The 18,420-nt window shown below is 47.9% G+C and overlaps 1 protein-coding gene across 5 annotated transcripts in view; it reads right to left on the bottom strand.

Annotated features, from left to right (window-relative positions):
- RGL3 (ral guanine nucleotide dissociation stimulator like 3) overlaps positions 1-18,420 on the bottom strand; it is a 46,416-nt gene that overhangs the window by 6,057 nt on the left and 21,939 nt on the right. For all 5 annotated transcript variants that reach the window (XM_083482969.1, XM_083482967.1, XM_083482968.1 and 2 more), the window contains 10 exons: positions 15,324-15,457; positions 13,791-14,006; positions 12,443-12,546; positions 10,080-10,164; positions 8,426-8,494; positions 5,882-5,959; positions 4,749-4,781; positions 4,438-4,559; positions 2,320-2,409; positions 304-448 (listed from right to left, as the gene is read on the bottom strand). In XM_083482969.1, coding sequence (XP_083339095.1) covers positions 304-448; positions 2,320-2,409; positions 4,438-4,559; positions 4,749-4,781; positions 5,882-5,959; positions 8,426-8,494; positions 10,080-10,164; positions 12,443-12,546; positions 13,791-14,006; positions 15,324-15,457 — 1,076 coding nt within the window. The remainder of the gene's footprint in view (positions 1-303; positions 449-2,319; positions 2,410-4,437; positions 4,560-4,748; positions 4,782-5,881; positions 5,960-8,425; positions 8,495-10,079; positions 10,165-12,442; positions 12,547-13,790; positions 14,007-15,323; positions 15,458-18,420) is intronic.

Below are 18,420 nucleotides of genomic sequence, written 5' to 3'. Positions count from 1 at the left end.
GGGTGCAACTGGCAGTGACGCAAGTGCAGGCCTTTTGGGTGTGGGCACCCAGGCTGTGCACCCAAAGAGACTCTGCTGCTCCCTTTCGAGATGCTCTGTCCCAGCTGTTTTATTTTGACAGGCATTTGGTTTATGTTGATTATTTTCTCCCCTTCTGTTTTATAGCAACATACAGACTTCTGCAGTTTATGTTATGCCCTTGTTAGCTGTCTCGGTCACATAATGAGATCTTCTAAGATTGTGAGTTGTTTCAGGGACCAAGAGAACGGGACAGAAACGGTTTTATAAAGAAAAATAAGCTACCTTGCTAGTGGGGAGTCCCCAAGTTGGTGAACAAGGGGTGCTAGACGTATCTTCAGAGGAAAGGCTGCTGCAGGAGCCAAGCGGTGAGATTCTCGGCTTCTCAGGGCTTGGAGAAGCAGCAGAGGCTTCTGAGCCCAGGAGAAGTCTGCAAAGGAAGAACAGAGGCAGTGACTCAGGTGTGGGAGCATCACTGTCGGGTAGTGGTTAGTTGTGTATCAGACAAGAGCTCCAGGGTCATATCCCTACTTCACCATGATATTCATTTGGTGACCTTGGGCCAGTCAGCATACCCATGTTAGAATTCCCGCTCCATGATTGCAGTCATGAGATTGTTGTCTATCACATGACGGTATATGTTTTGACTCCGCAAAGTGGGAAGTGACGGAGACAGGATGTTTGTGTTACTGTGTTCCGTGAAGTGGGACTATTGTCTTTTTCTCTTTGCTGTCTGATGCTAGAGAGAGAAGGAGCCATGTTGCAGTGCTCCGTGTGTGTTTATATGTAAATAAAGTAGATTAGCCAAAATGCTGAGTTGCTGAGTTCTGTTACGCATGAACTGCGCAAACTCTGCGGATCCCTAAGTGTGCCGGTGCCGGTTGGCATCGGTCGCTGTGATGTTTGGGCTGAAGAAAGCTTATGAAGCTCCCGAACGATCGACCAGGAGGGAGGGAATATGCCAGTCGCACATGTGTCTCTGCCAGGGTCCTACTCGAGTGTAGGCTGAACTCCTGACAACCCAAGCATAGCTTGCCTTGCAAGATTGTTGTAAGGATAAATATGGAAGGAAGGAACCATTTATGTCTCCTACAGAACAAAGCTCTCTTTCATCACCAATACACATGACACTGAACACAATAATAATATAAATCTTGGGCTTGCATGGACCAGCAGATCCATCCATTGCCACACACTCACGGTGTGGCCTCGGCCATTGCACTGCCTCTCAACTTGGGTGCTCTGAACTCTTGGGGAAAATCAGCTTGCCAACTTTTATTTCTTTTACTTGGGACTCCTAGGTCATGTGTAGCTACGCAGCGAAGGGGAATTGAGCAGGTGGTGCTTTCTTCAACAGCATACCCCTCCAACATTCCTCAGATGAAAATAGGGGCAGTTCTCACTGCCCGCAACAGACCGTTCTCGACCCCCCATTTTTAGTCATCTTCTCCCCCCCCCCAAAGCATTTCATACGAGAAGAAGGGCAAATGCTATCAACACCACACCAACAGGACACACACCATCTGCTTCCCTGAGAAAACCCCTTTATCCCTATTTTATTTTATTCTTTGGAAGATTTACAAAAAGAAAATCTACGATCAAATCATATAAGTCAGGATGGCTTTCATAATTATGGGACTGTCCCTGGAAAACCAGGACACTTGGAGGGTATGCAGTAGTGTACCTGTAGGCCAGGAAAAGATTTGTTTGCCTGACAGCTGTTCAAGATGCAAAAACCTTGTCAGAAAAACATAGCTACTTTGGGGAGGGAGGTGAGTGATCCCTTCCCTTAGGTAAAGCAGCCATTCTTCTAGATCAGGAATGAGGAACCTCAGCCAAGAAGGCTGCCAGGCTGGTTTTTAACCCAAGGGCAGCCCAACTGCAAAACTGTAATCATGCCAGGGGGTGCGATTTTTCGGAGGCAGACCAGGCCTAGTGGGAGGCAATGCCCAATCTCTCCAGATTCACTTCCTCTGCCTCAAAAAACAACAACACAGAACGGGGTTCTCCAGGAGGCCGAAGGTCATCAGACAGAAGGGAAGTTTGTCCCAAGCATGGCAGGGGAGGAACAGGGGACACGCAAGAGAAAGGGGCAGGGAAGGAGCAGTGGGGCCGGCCCACCCATGAGGCGGACTGAAGCACCTGCCTCGGGCAGCAGAATCCCATGTGACCCTGGCAAGCGAGGCTTCGGCAGGGGGGAGCACCTTCCCATCTTGCCTTGGGTGGCGAAACAGGATGGGCTGTCCCCAAGGAGCAGCCACAGGAAGTGTGCCCCCTCACGGAACCAGAAGGCTGACTTACGAACTGAAGCGCTTGGTCAGGCTGCGATGCAGCTTCGGCGAGTTGGGACAGGAGTCGGCTGGTGGCTCAATCACACGGGAAATCCGGTAGCTGCAGAGGGAGGAGAGCAGAAGCATGGGCTATATCCACCCAAGAATGGCCTTCCATTCTTCTCTGTTGGTGTGTCTCTGTTCAGCTGTCGCTTCTGATACCCTGCTGCCCTGCAATTTCTCAAAAAGGACCTGCTTGGCTCTTTCCCTTGGCATCTGCCTTGTGCCACCCTCACAGTTAAGCAGCCTGGTTTGGGGGTGGGACTGCAGAAAGGCCAGAAAAAAAGTTGACTTTCTCTCTTCCCATACTTTTAGCTTCTCTCGGTCCCGCCACTGTCTCAGGCACGCTTGGTGGGGACATGGGAGAGGGCCTTCTCAGTGGTGGCTGCCTCCAGACAACTCCCTCCCTGGAGAAGCCAGACTGGCTCCCTCCTTGTTGTCCTCCTGTCAGGTGGTGAAGACCTTTGTGTTCCAACAGGTTGTTGGGAGCTGAGCACTTTTAAGGAAAGGACTGTTGCCATGCTGTTTATAATTGTAATTATTGGCATGTGGGGTGTGTGTGTGTGTTTGTGTGTGTGTGTGGGTTTTTCTTTGTTCTTAGTGGTTCTTATTTTTATCTGTAAGCTGCCTTGAGTCCCATCAGGGAAAAAGGCAGGGCATAAATAAATGAATAATAAGCTGTGTAGCCCACAGTGTGAACTTTGGGGGAATGGATTTAGATGGGAGATTCTTGCTCTTGAATTTGGGCGCCTAGGGAAAGGAGGATGGGTGAACATTCCCCATGCATTTTTAGGTATCTGAGAAGTGAAGAGTTGCTATCCCAGTGGGAAAACAGCTTTGCTATAGGAGATAGGTGACATTCCCTAACCCACTCTGTCACCATGGCGTTTTGGAGATACCAGGAGCCAGTGTGGTGAGGTTAGAGTGTCTGACTAGGATGTGGGAGATCAGGGTTCAAATCCCCACTTGGCTATGAAGCTCACCAGTCACTGCCTCTCTGCCTAACCTACCTCACAGGGTTGCTGTGAGGATTAAAGGAGATAGGGGAGAGCCATGTACATCACCTTGAGCTCCTTGAAGAAAAAGGTGAGATATAAATGCAAGCAATTAATCATTTAGCTCCCCAAATAAAATCCATAGGACCAAATGGACTTAATGTTAAATACACATGTTTGTCTGTTTGTTTGTTTAGAAAATAAGGCTTCCGGTTCCTGTCTGCCTTAGTGGAGAAAGCTCCCATGACAACGGGAGATTGTTAGCGAAGAAAAAACAAGGAGGGTAATTATCCTTGCAAATTCCCCCCAGGGACAGGGAAGAAAGGCCTTCACTCGTGGTTCGTCTTGATACCTGGCTCTCGCTCTGGTGCGGAATGCGGAATGCGGGAGACAGGGAGGCACTGTGTGCAAATTATTAAAGATATTTTTATTGAAAGATTTTACAAACTTGCTCAAAACTGGAAACTTTCTTTTCCAGTAGAAGCAGCTGCACTGCGGCACTGGTCTGGACTGGAAACACAGTGTGTGGGGGTGAGGGAGTTAACCCTTCCTTCCTCATAGCATTTTCCCATTAAAAACATACCTCCTCTGCAAAAAGGTGCTATTTACAGTAAACAGCAAATAGTGGACTGGTGGGATGATTTTTAGCAGGGGGGGAAATGGTCTAGGGAGGAAACAACTAACTCGATCACCACATACAGTGGTCATGATCCAGCAAAGGGCTGCGCAAAGTTACTTTTAATGGAATGAAGGAGAAAGTGGTCAACTCCAAGGACACTCGTAATGTGGATTTTGGGCCTTAATTTAAGACGCTCCGATTGAACTCTGAAGTGGTGCAATTGATAATGCTCCTAACTAGAGCCTTTCAACAGCAAGAGCCTAGGTTGTAATCACTGCAGGAGTAAGTAGCACTTTGCACAACTGGAGCAACTTACACTTGTGCAACGGGACTCAATCCTTCAGAGCAGATCAGCAAGAGGGAATGAGGGAGAGTCCTATTGCACAAGCAGTAGACATTCTGCTTGTGCATTTATTTAGTTGGCCCACTATCAACCATTCTCTTCCTTGGCAGAGAACCCAACACCTTTTCCTACCTCTGCTCCTCAGAGAGCTGCTGGTGCTGGTGAAAGGCCAGACGGAATGATGGGTTTGGACAAAGATGGTACTCTTGACATGAATCCTGCAGCTGGCAGATCCAGGAGAGGATCACTGCTTCCTGGGAGGGAAAAGACATAGCAGTGAGGTGGGCGGTGGAGCCACATTTTGCATTCCTGTGGTTTGAAAGGCAGTGCTCTTCCTCCCAGTTCCACATCCTATCATTCCCCTCCATTCTCAGCTCTGGGCACTGAGCTAAGAGATGCAGAATCCCACCCACCCCCCTCCAGCTTTTCCACCTTGGATTTACCTTGCGCCTCTTCTCAAAGTTAATGAGGTTGCTCTGTGGGATTGAAAAATAAGACAGGGATTGTGAGCAACACCAGGAGACACAAACCACACTGCAGGGATGTTTGAACCACCCTACATCAGTGGTTTTCAAACAGGGGCGCCCTGGGATGCCTTGAAAGATGGTCAGGGGTGCCACTGGCAACACTGACCTCTGTCCCTCTTTCCTTCCCTCCCTCCTCTGATGCCCTCTCACGTCACTGCCTCCCAAAGGCTTGTACAGCTGTTTGTTGCAGCAGCCCTGGCTACAAGCTCCCCAAGTGAATGGTGCCTCTGGGGATGCCCAGGAGGTGCTTCCCAGGCTCCTATGGAGCAGTGTGAAGAGATGCCTCTCTTTGGGGCAGGGGGCACAGCTCAGAGACCAGGGACGGCGGCAGCAGCAGCTGCCCTGAGGACTCCCAAGGAGAGAGGAGAGGAGGCTGAGGGAACCCTCCACAAGGGAGGAGGAGACAAAGGCTTCATTCACTGAACAAACTGAATTATGTGCAGAGGCGGAGCTGTGCACCTGGGGGCAGGGCTAGCCATCTGTGGGGCGGAGCTAACCACCTGCAGGTGTGGAGCTAACCACCTGCAGGAGCGGGGCTAGCTGCCCGCAGGGGCAGGGCAAGCGTCCCAGGGGGGTGCTGCAGGGGTGTGTGGTGAGCATCTCAGGGGGGCGGTGCAGCGATGTCACCCCCCCTCAGGGATGACACCTGGGGAGAGCCACCCCCACCGCACCCCCTTCCTCCACCAGTGGTTACGTGACCCCCGAATCACCCTGAAGGGTTGATCTGAAACACCTGCCCAACCCAAATGGCCAGGGATCAACAGGAAGTCATTTGCCAGAGGATGCTCAGCCGCCCTGAAGAGGACAAGGGATGTTCTTCCTGACAGTAAGAGCTGTTCGACAGTGGAATTTGCTGCCAAGGAGTGTGGTGGAGTCTCCTCCTTTGGAGGTCTTTAAGCAGAGGCTTGACAACCATATGTCAGGAGTTCTCTGATGGTGTTTCCTGCTTGGCAGGGGGTTGGACTCGATGGCCCTTGTGGTCTCTTCCAACTCTATGATTCTATGATTCTATGATTCTCATGCCACCTCTTCTTCCCCAAGATGCTCACCTCCACAAAATCTGGTAGTGCTGTGTCCAGCATGATTAGGTCCGTTAAAAAGGTGCCCAGATATGGGATGGTGGGAGCCTGCAACAAAGCACAATGGGACTCATGCACTCAGCCCTTTGATTGCCCAGTGCACCACCCTCCCTTGTGAATTTAAAACATTTGGTGACACTTCCTTAGCAAGATATGACCATAGGTATCAACTTACAGATTTGAAAATAAGGGACCTCGAATAAGGGAAAATAAGGGACCAGCAGCCTCGAAAATAAGGGATGAGCAGCCAAAATAAGGGATTTTCCAAGCACAGGTATGTTCAACTTCTGAGCCCCTCCAAGCCAAATGCAGAAAGCCCAGCCAGCAGCCAAACAAAACCTCAAGCAGTGGTTCCCACAGCGCAGCAACCCGGCAAAGGGGATGCAGTAAGGAAAACCACCGTCACCTCTCCGCTGGGAAGCGCCAAGCAAAGGCGAGTCCCCAGGCAATGCGGCCAATTTGATTGGCACAAGGCATGCAAGCTCCACCCCCCAGTCGTTCTTAGACTCCTTATTGGGTGAGTAACGCAGCCAAGCAACACAGTTGGAGCCTCCCTCCTCCCTGGCCGGCAGGGAGGGAGGGAGAGGAGCTGCTTCCTTTGAAACCCGGGAAATTTAAGGGACATCATCAATAAGGGACAGCAGCGGGACACAGCACTGGGATAAGGGACTTTCCCGCCAAATAAGGGACGGTTGACAGCTATGCATATGGCCAATATGCCAATATGCAAATGGTGTCCAAAATGAAGGAAAAGGATACTGTGCTTTTCACTGTTTATTAGGTTTCCCTTCCCACTAGCAAGTTCACTGAAAGGGATTTCAAAAGAAGCGGGTGTGTGCAAATCTCTCTCTCTCTCTCTCTCTCTCTCTCTCTCTGTGTGTGTGTGTGTGTGTGTGTGTGTATGTGTGTGAAAACAAAGCTGAAACAAGATCTCTGTGAAGACTGCTAAATTGGTACATGTGTGCATTATCAGATATAATGTAAAAATCTCAAATATTTCTAATTGTGGAGGAGAGAATGTTAGGAGGAGTAGCTAAACCTTTAGCTGACAACTACTCTTGCTAAAAAAAATCAAAAGAGCACCATGTTCTTTTTGGGGTGTCTTTTTTAGGTACTAATTTTAGGGTTATCCCCACTCACTCTGAAACAAAACACAAAGATGGTACAGGATACAGAATTACGATATAGCTCTGTTTGTTAGAGTGTGGTGCTGATAATGCCAAGGCTGCAGGTTTGATCCCCATCTGGGACAGCTGCATAGCAGTGAGCTGGACTATAGATGATCCTCAGGGTCCCTTCCAACTCTAGTTTTCCAAGAGAAATGGGAATTCCAAAGGGTAGATGCTGCCACGCTGAAAGACGGATTTCTTGCGGGTGCATAATGAATATTATGAGGCACACACAGCACGGCCAGTTCTACAGATCAAAGCAGTCAAGTAGCATATGTGAGAGGTGAAGTAAAAATTTCCCTTTCTCTTCTATCACGCTTCTTCAAAGTCATATTTGATGACATGTCATGTGCAGACTTTCATAGAACTGTAAAATCAAGGAATTGTAGATTTGGAAAGGATCCTGAGCACCACCGTCCTACAGTGCAGGAATCTCAACAGGCAGTTCCCGATCCAATTCGAAACCATACCTTTGACTAATCTTAAGTAGTATTTTCACACTAGAGGGAGAGTGTGGACACTCTGGTGGAAGTAATTCTTTGGTGAGAGTCTGGTTTTCAGGATCTAAAGTGTGAGGGAGGTACATTAAACATGTATTTCTTACCTCCCCTTTATGTTTATTTTGTGGGATGTGATCCATGAGAGGCAGTCAAGTACAACATTCCTTGTAATGCTAGAGAAGACATGCGAGGGAATGTTTGGTCCAGCCAGTCGCAACTTCCTGTTCCTCCTGGCTGGAGCATCCTTCCTTTTGCATGCGATAGAAGGTGGGCATGACCTAACCTGTCCAGGTAACAAAAGGACGAGTCACACAGCACACCTCCTCTTTTTTTTTTTACTTCCTTCTTTGTTTGACCAGCTTCTAGCTAGGACTGCTCTGCTAGCTCTCAGCTAGCAGAAGCACTGGGATTATTCCCCCATATGGGGTAGATCCACATGTACATATTTGTAACTAAGTCTGCCTTCAGGAATCCAACTGTGAACTGGTGTGAGAAAACTTCTTTTATTGACTTTGAATAAGATTATGGCGTCTTTATTCTTTAAAGAGGGATTCAAGGGAAATTACCAGGAACATACAACTCAGTCTGAGACAGATTGAATTGTGTAATAGTGAGAGGCTCACATGAGCCTACAACCAGCTATCTGCTGTGCATATAAAAAGGGGGGAATGTAACTCTGCTACATAAAGGAACTTGCTAGTGCAAGTTAGGAAGGATATCAATAAACAATATACCCTCTCCTGCCACACTGAACATTCCCACATATTTCCCTCGGAGTGGATGGACAGCTGGCTGGGGGGGGGGGGCAAGATGGCTCTCACCACTACCCTGGTCTGATGCTTCACCTTCGGCGATGCCCCAGCTGGGGGTTGTGTGCTGTTCCATCCGTCACTGGAGCCCTGTATACCTCCTTCCTGCGAGAGACAGAGAGAAAGGCTGCAGGATAAACTCAACTGATGTCCGATGTACCTTGATCCAACTGTACAGAACTGACCCTCCTAACAGGGGCTAATCTAAGAACTCAAAGGCTTTGGGGCATTTCAGCAGGTGCCTCTTGTTGCTGCAGCCCCTGAACCAAAAGAGGTTGCACCCAGGGCAATTGTAGCTCACACTGAACAGAGCATTTACACTTTCCCTGCTCCAAACATGGTGACAATGCCCCTGGGTAACACTTAACACAACATGGCTATATCAGTTGCACTGGCTCCCGGTGGAGTACAGGATCAGGTTTAAGGTGCTGGTTTTAACCTCTAAAGCCCTATAAGGCCTAGGACCTTCGTACCTACGGGACCGCCTCTCCTGGTATGTCCCACAGAGGACCTTATGGTCTTCAAACAAAAACATCTTGGAGGTCCCAGGCCACAGAGAGGTTAGGCTGGCCTCAACCAGAGCCAGGGCTTTTTTGGCTGTGGCCCTGATCTGGTGGAACGCTCTGCCACAAGAGACTAGGGCCCTGTGGGACTTGACATCTTTCCGCAGGGCCTGCAAGACAGAGCTGTTCCACCAGGCCTTTGGCCAGAGCACAGCCTGACTCCCTCCTTTGGCAATCTTCACAGAACTCTAGCCCAATGGTTGCCATCAATTTGATTTGAATTAATTTTATAATGAAATGATTTTAGAATGTTGTATTATTTTATTGTTGTTAGCTGCCCTGAGCCCAGCTTTGGCTGGGGAGGGTGGGATGTAAATAAAAATTTATTATTATTATTATTATGGCAACTATCCTCAAGTCCAGTGGCGGAGCAAGCTGATCGGGCGCCTGGGGAGGCACGGGCCCTGTGCCTGGGAGCGGGGCCAGTCACCCACGGGGGCACCGCAGGGCCTCTGAGGAGTCTGCCTGCCTCCTTCCACTCAGCCACCATACAGCTGAGGGGAAGGCAATGGGCGGACTGTTTGGGGCAGCAGGGAGTCTGCGGGCGCTCAAGCCAGTGCGTCACTCCCAGGAGAGACATGTAGCTTAGGCGTGCTGCAGGCCCCGCGGTGAGTGCCGCCCACCATTTTGTCACCCCCCTCAGCTGGGACACCCAGGATGGACCGCACCCACCTTTGCTACGCCCCTGCTCAAGTCCCCACCCCACTTCAGAGACATCACAAATACTTTTTTTTGGGGGGACGAGCTTGGCCCCAAGGAGTTGGCTCCTATGCTATTGAACCCTTTCCTGAGCCTGACAACACTGGACAGTACATTACAGTTATACCTTGGGTTACAGACGCCTCAGGTTGCATTTTTTTGGGTTATGGACCCACCGAAAACCGGAAGTACCAGAACAGGTTACTTCTGGGTTTTGGCGGTTACACATGCACAGAAGCACCAAATCGCAACCCGTGCGTGCGCAGACACGGCGTTGCGGGTTGCGAACGTGCCTCCTGCACAGATCACGTTCACAACCCGAGCGTCCATTGTACATCCTTCTGAGCACATTATCCTGCATAAATAAACACACACACACACACACAACGTTGCTCTCCTCTTCCTCTCAAACAACGCAGTTCTGCTACCTGCAGCAAGATTTCTCGGCACTTCAAGTAATTGTTGTCTTCGGAGAAGATCTGTGAGAGCTTTCGGAAGGAGCCCCTGCTGTCCCTGGGAGAGAAGTTAGGCTCAGTTTATGCAGCTCCCTGGCACAGGGGTCAGTGCAAGAGGCCACAGCCAGTCCAAGCTGTTTTGCAGCCTGAGGCAAAGGGCAAAGACAGTGGCACAAACACACCTCCAGAAGACTGACTGGAAGCTGAATCTTTTTCTAGCAGTGGCTGCAACAGAGCATCCTTTGTGGTGGAAAGAGGGCAGCAGGCTAGCAGGTCTTTCAAATGTCAGCGGCGCCCTGTGCAAGGCTAAAATGTGACACTCCCGCCTCTTGTCTCCTGTTTTGCATGTGTACTATGTCATAGTTGTGATGCCCTGCGGTGCCCCCCCCCTTAGCTTGGGGCCCGAGTGGGGGAACCGGTCATGCTGCCCTAAATCTGCCCCTACAGACTAGCACAGGTCAGGCTGTGTGGCACAAAAAGCTCTGTCCTCCGAGAGAGAAGAAAATTTGTAGGACTCCGGAAAAACAGCTGGCCTTGGGGGGGCCATTTCATTCTGCTTAATTTTCCAAGCATGGGCTTGTGTCAGCTGAAACCACCAACTGAGACTGGCAGGAGCTCATCTCTCTCTGTTTGGGTTTTTATTTAGAGTACATTGGTACCTTGGTTTACAACCATAATCTCTTCCTGAGGTCCATTTGTAAACCAAAACAGGTTGTAACCCAAGGCGCGCTTTCGCCAATGGGACCTCCCCAAAGAATTTGTTTGTAATTCCCCCCCCCCCCAATGGGTTGTAATCCAAAATTAAGGTTGCAAACCGGGACACGCACTTCCAAATTTGATGTGTTTGTAATCCAAAATGTGTGCAAACCAAGACATAGGCAAACCAAGGTACCACTGTAGTTTCTTTTATCCTGCTGTATTATGTAAAAGCTTTCGTAAAAATCTTGTTTGAAAAGAAAAAGACTGTCAGGAGCTCTCTGGGGTCGCAGGCAAAACTCTTCCCCAGTCCTCCTTGAGGACGATCCTTGAACCTGCCAGAGCCCTGTGGTTTCTCTCCAAAGAGAAGCAAGTGGACCCCATTAAAGGTAAAGGGACCCCTGACCATTAGGTCCAGTCATGGCAGACTCTGGGGTTGTGGCGCTCATCTTGCTTTATTGGCCGAGGGAGCCGGCGTACAGCTTCCAGGTCATGTGGCCAGCAGGACTAAGCTACTTCTGGCGAACCAGAGCAGCACATGTAAACGCCGTTTACCTTCCCGCCGGAGCAGTACCTATTTATCTACTTGTACTTTGTGCTTTCGAACTGCTAGATTGGCAGGAGCAGGGACTGAGCAACAGGGGCTCACTCTGTTGCGGGGATTCGAACCGCCAACCTTCTGATCGGCAAGTCCTAGGCTCTGTGGTTTAACCTACAGCGCCGCCCGTGTCCCTTGTTTGTTTTAAAAAAGGGCTATGTAAGGTATCTAACTGCTGGAGATGCAACAGGGATAAGGCTTCTCTAAAACATGTTTTTTTCATTGTCCTATATTGAAAGATTTTGGGCAGAAGGTAACTGAAACCATCAACAGAACTGTACGGAACAACCTTACATTTACAGAGCCAAATATCCTCTTGAATAATATACCCAGCACATGGAACCTTACAAAAGGACAATATGAGTGGACTCTCTGTGCCCTTACCACAACAAAAAGACTGATACTGATGAACTGGAAAAATAAAAATGTGGCTCCCTTCTATGACTGGATTAAAGACTTATACAAACTCGCAACATATGAACAAACTGCATATAAATGCAGACTTGCCATGGACAAATTCAATGATATCTGGAATCCATTCTTACAAATACTGTAATAGGTTAAGATCTGGTGAAGTACAATACAGTGGTACCTCGGGTTACATACGCTTCAGGTTACAGACTCCGCTAACCCAGAAATAGTACCTCGGGTTAAGAATTTTGCTTCAGGATGAGAACAGAAATTGTGCTCCGGTGGCGCGGCAGCAGCGGGAGGCCCCATTAGCTAAAGTGGTGCTTCAGGTTAAGAACAGTTTCAGGTTAAGAAAGGACCTACGGAACAAATTAAGTACTTAACCCGAGGTACCACTGTAACGACCTTGTAAACTATACAATTTTGGGGTTCTCCGCCTTTATTTCCCCTTCTGCATGGGTTTTGTTCCTCTTTTTCCTTTTCTCTCTTTTATTTATGTCTCACAATGTTTAGTGCACATATAATTATGTACTCTTTGAGCTTTCCATAAAGATGGTTAAAGAAAAAAAAGTGCCACACTTTTAACCAGGGCTTTTCTTCTAGGGGAAAATGGTGCCACCGAAAACCTCACCTGTGTACAGCAGCCCAAGTCCGCTTCAGTCGGTAGATGGAGTTAGACTGCAGGGCAGAGAGGATGGCATGCAGCGAGGAGAAATTCCGGAGGGCCCGACATCGCTAGAGGGCAGACGTACCATTTGGGGAATTCGGAGTGGGGAAATGACAAATATTTCAGTAAGAAAAGGGTAGGATTTAACGCCAGCGATTGGACTGAGTAAAGATTTAACTGCAAAGCAGGTGCTGCATTTTGTGTACGGGTGCAAGCTTTTGATTCGTTTGGTTGATAATCAAACAATTTTTGACATGTGGACTGTGACTCTAGAGAAAACATGGCCATTGTGCAGGCTATTACCACAATACAGAAGAAAGAAGACCTTATCTTCTAACAATAGCTGGCAGTTTTTATTTAGTAAAAGAGAGTGAAGAAATCTTGCACTTGTCGGGATCTCAACCCTCAACCCCCACAGTACTGAGGTTTTGATAAGGTACACATGTATTTACATTCAATTAAACTGACAGATCAGTTAGAAGGCAGATGATAATTAAACATTCTTCAAATCAATTCACGTTCCTCGCTTTAATGCCACTTGTTTTGGCTATATTTTGATATATCATCTTAAGTTTACATTGTCAGCATGTCTGTTACTTTTGCAATGAAAAGCTGAGGGGGTCTGTGCCTTTGGCTTGTGCAGCTATTATGTAGGCCCATTTTTGAAATATTCACAAATTGTGGAGAACCAGTGAGCTGGCTGGAGGTACAATCCCATATGTTGGTTTGTGTGCTGCCAGGAATACAGTGGTACCTTGAATCTCAAACGCCTTGGTACTCAAACAACTTGGAACCCAAACACTGCAAACCAGGAAGTAAGGGTTCCAGTTTGGGAATTTTTTTTCGGAAGCTGAATGTGCTTCATTTTGAGTGCCACACTTCCATTTTGAGTGTTACGCAGAGGTCTGTCTGTTTTTGCTATTTATTTTGCGTTTTAGTTTTTGCAGCTCTTTGCTTTTCTTTTTGAGACTGTGTAGAACCCAGTTCAGCTACTGATTGATTGATTGATTGATTGATTGTGTGACTGCAGTACATTGTTTACTGCTTTCATTTTATGGATCAATGGTCTCATTAGATTGTAAAATTCATGTTAAATTGCTGTGTTAGGGATTGTTTTTGAAAGTCTGGAACGGATTAATCCATTTTGCATTACTTTCTATGGGAAAGCGCGCCTTAGTTTTGGAACACATTGGATTTGGAACGGACTTCTGGAACGGATTAAGCTTGAGAACCAAGGTACCACTGTAGTGGTAGGGCTAAGGAAACAAAGAAAACGAAGGCCAGCTAGCTCACTGGACACAGAAACTCTTACCTGGGCAATGTCGATCCATTTCTCTAGCAGGTGTGCCCGCTGGGGAAAGCGTAGAGTCAAGTCTCCCAGTACAGATGCAATGACACAGCTAGTGACTGCATTGAACTGGGCCACAGTGGCTCGGACGCTGGGAGCCACGTGCTGATTCTCCTTCTTGTCTCGCTGTGACCACACGCAGCCCAGGCAGTGGAAGGGCCACACTGCTCGGAAGAGTTCCTGGGGAAGGAGAATGAGAGGGAGGATGAGAGAGAAGACCACCCCAATGCCACTCAGTGCCAGTGGCGTAGCGTGGGGGGGTGCAGGGGGGGCCGGCCGCACCGGGCGCAACATCTGGGGGTTAGGGTTAGGGGGCGCAAATCCATGGGTTAGGGGGCGCAAATTACTTCCCTTGCCCCGGGTGCTGACAACCCACGCTACGCCACTGCTCAGTGCAACCACTGCAGAAGTAGGGTAGGACTTTGGATCTTGGATCAGGTCTCCAAGATTCAAAATCAACTCTCTGCCATTGAACCATAAACAATATACAGGGTAAAAGGTAAAGGTAAATGACCCCTGGATGGTTAAGTCCAGCCAAAGGCAACTATGGAGTTGCGGTGCTCATCTCGCTTTCAGGCCGAGGGAGCCGGCGTTTGTCCACAGACAGCTTGATTTAAATTGGATTCTTAAAATAAAATGCTTCTGGAGGAAAAATCTTTCTAAAGATAGTTTTCTATTTAAGTTACATTACAGTCCAAAGGCTATTCATCAGGAAATAAAGATTTGTTTTAAGTTTTTCATGCATGCTAAAACTCAGTCTAAGGTTTTTAATTGTTTAACCACATCAGTTAACAAACATGGATACTTATGCTATAATGTTATTGTTTTAGTTAAATAAATAGTTCAAATTGTTATTAAGGAAATGATTATATTTCTCCTTCCAATAAAATACAGAAGAAAAGTTGTCCAAATATAAACTGTTAACTTACTAAACCTCACAATAATTTCAAAAGCATCTGTCTATGTATTTCTAATAGTATAACCAAATCAGTAATTTTTGATATAACTGTAACAACTATTCTGAAAATTTATTATTCAAAAAATGAAACCTTCATCCGATTGTAAAAATTAAGATTATACAGTGGTACCTCTGGTTGCAAACGAGATCCGTTCCGGAGGCCCATTCGCAACATGAAAAGAGCGCAACCCGCAGCGGCGCATCTGCGCACGCACAGGTTTCGACTCGCCGCTTCTGCGCATGTGGCAAAACCTGGAAGTAACTCTTTCCGGTACTTCCGGGTTGCCGCAGGACGTAACTTGAAGCAGACGTAACGAGGTATGACTGTACCAGCTAGAATGAGTCTTTCCATTAAAAAATGATTTAAATCAACTCTTAATGTCTAGTGATTTAAATCGTGATTTAAATTGATTTGATTTAAATCAAAGCCACCCTGCCTGGAAATAAAACTTAAGAGCCCGAGAGCCACACCACTCCCCCCATTAATGCTGTTTTCTTCTTCCCAAAGCTATTTGCTATCCCTGACCCCTCTTACTCACTGCATCCATCAGGGTCAGCTGTTCAGCTACTTCATCCACCGAGAAGGACAGGAGGGCTGGTGTATCCTTGCAGTCACCTGTCCCAGCTGCTTCTCCGATCACCTGTGGCAGCCCCATCCCTGTGGGTTCCCCTCCTGTCGGGCAGTGAGACAAGGGCCACCTGAGTGAGTGTGCGCAAGCCCAACCCTGACGAAGGAAGAAGAGGGCCACACACTTGTGTGCATAGAGGTCCTTTCACTAGTCCAAGAAATGTGCATTCCACCAGGATCTCCTAAAACGTTATGCAGAATTCAGGGACAGCTCACAGATCATGGGCTAGCTTTGCATCCTCTGAGCGCTGAGCCCCAGAATTGCAAGAGAGCCTTAGGTGCCCCTTGGGGCAGTGGCGTAGCGTGGGTTGTCAGCACCCGGGGCGAGGCAAGTAATTTGCGCCCCCTAACCCGTGGATTTGCGCCCCCTAACCCTAACCCCCAGATGTTGCGCCCGGTGCGCCCGGCCCCCCCTGCACCCCCCACGCTACGCCACTGCCTTGGGGCCCCTAAAGAGATCATCCCCTTGCCAGGTGACTTCTTGACTTGCTTCTACAATCAAACCCGTGCCAGAAAGTGCATCACTGACAGATCTCAAAACCTGCAGCAAAATCTCATGCGGCTTACGAAACATCCCTCCCCTCCCCAAAAAGTCTATAAATACCACATGATCACGGGGAGGCATGATCCAGTACATGTAGAAAATTCTGACGACAACAACAGCAATAACTATTATTATTATTTTATTTATATGCCACTCATCTGACTGTGTTGCCCCAGCAACTCGGGGCAACTCTCACCAAAATATTGAAAACACAATAAAACATCTTCTGTTGTTCAGAAGATATAAAACCCAATGGAGCAAACTATCCTAAGGAAACTGACAAACTAAGGCCATAGCTGTCAACTTACAGATTTGAAAATAAGGGACCAGCAGCCAAAATAAGGGACCTGCAGCCCCACCTGTTCCAGGCACTCCAGTCTTCCTGTCCTCCTGCCGTCTGGTCAAACTCATGCTGGGTAGCTTCGAGAACACTGTCTGACCAACTTTGTAACCAGAGGTTCAACTGAATAGAATCTGAATCACATGCACCACAAGGCCTATGCAGCCTCAACTTAAGATGGCTCCCCGGCCTGGCTTTGCACTGCAAAGTTTGCAGCAGCACGTGCAACAAAATGGTGTCCAGCATTCAAAAACATCCTCAGCTTGCATTAACTAGCCACACACAAGGCATGCAAGCTCCACCCTCCAGTCGTTCTTAGACTTCTTATTGGGTGAGCAACACAGCCAAGCAACACAGTTGGAGCCTCCCTCCTCCCTGGCCGGCAGGGAGGGAGGAAGAGGAGCTGCTTCCTTTGAAATTTAAGGGACATCATTTAAGGGACATCCATCAATAAGGGACAGCAGCGGGACATGGCGCTGGAATAAGGGACTGTCCCTTCAAATAAGGGACACTTGACAGCTATGACTAAGGCCCGGGGGCCAGATCCAGCCCAATCGCCTTCTAAATCCGGCCCACGAACGGTCTGGGAATCAGCTTGTTTTTACATGAGTAGAATGTGTCCTTTTATTTAAAATACATCTCTGGGTTATTTGTGGGGCATAGGAATTTGTTCATTCCCCCCCCCCCTCAAAAATATAGTCCGGCCCCCAACAAGATCTGAGGGACAGTGGGCCGGCCCCCTGCTGAAAAAGGTTGCTGACCCCTGCTTGGGAATGCAAAATTCCATTGGTAGCAAAAGCTGCGACAAAATTTGCAGCCTGGTGCCTTCACCCTCCCCTTGTTCTCACCAATTTTCTTCAGCATGCAGCCAGAAATGCCTTCTTCATCTAGAAAAGCAGGGAATGGTGGCAGAGCCATAGCTTCTCCAAATGAGTTAATCCAGCAAGAAAAATGCTAAACTAGAGACCTCCCCTCTCCCCTTCCCTGCCTAACCCTTGTGCCTTTCTGGTAAAATAAAAGCCAACGCATCGTTTTTTCTGTGATTACTCCAGGAATAACTAGCCTGCCTCCAAGTTTATTGTTAACCTACATATTGTGCAGAAGGGGGTGGTAGAATTCTGAACCTCTCTGCTTCAGGCTGCAGGAGAAAAGCGTATTTTTGAATGTTCCCCAATGTAAAAATAACCTCTCTGCATGTGATACACTAGCACATCGGAGACACAATTCTCGTTTGCTATATACAGGGAGCTTTTTATGTGAGGAAGCATTCAAAAATAGGACAACGCCCTTCCTACCTGCAGTGTGAAGTATACCGTTCAAAATGATACTACCTCATTTTGCACCATGTGGATAATGGCACTATTTTCACCACAGGAAGCCGCTTGAGCTGAGTAAGTTTAAAGTTTAAACTTACAGGTCATCTGTCCACCCACAGATTCCTCCTGGTCTATACAGACTAGCCTTTTCCCACTTGGAATAATACATGTGATAAGATTGGGTTGGTTCCTACAACACCTTTGATTTGAGAGCTCATGGTAGAATCTGGTTGGTCAAGTCTGCTTGCATTCTACTTAATAATCTAAACTGGACTTCTGGAGTAAAAAAAAGGGAGAGCAGACAATCCCCTTAGAAAAGTCAGTTTTGTGACAGCACATTAAAAGTCTTGATGCTGTTGTTTTTGTTTAGTCATTCTGTCTGCCAGGTTATCTGTTAATGCTTACTTGATTGGATACCCTGAGGAGCCTGGCCAGTCTTTTGTAATGATAAATACTTAGTTCCTGAGCCAGGTCACAGGCTCACACCCTTCGTTGTTGTTGTTTAGTCATGTCTGACTCTTCGTGACCCCATGGATCAGAGCATGCCAGGCACTCCTGTTTTCCACTGCCTCCCGCAGTTGGGTCAAACTCATGCTGGTAGCTACGAGAACACTGTCCAACCATCTTGTCCTCTGTCATCCCCTTCTCCTTGTGCCCTCAATCTTTCCCAACATCAGGGTCTTTTCCAGGGAGTCTTCTCTTCTCATGAGGTGGCCAAAGTATTGGAGCCTCAGCTTCAGGATCTGTTCTTCCAGTGAGCACTCAGGGCTGATTTCCTTAAGAATGGATAGGTTTGATCTTCTTGCAG

The sequence above is a fragment of the Podarcis liolepis genome, assembly GCF_965112155.1.
Source record: "Podarcis liolepis genome assembly, chromosome: 17".
Lineage (NCBI taxonomy): Eukaryota > Metazoa > Chordata > Lepidosauria > Squamata > Lacertidae > Podarcis > Podarcis liolepis.
Note: the sequence above shows the minus strand (reverse complement) of the source record. Positions and strands in the feature narration are given on the sequence as shown.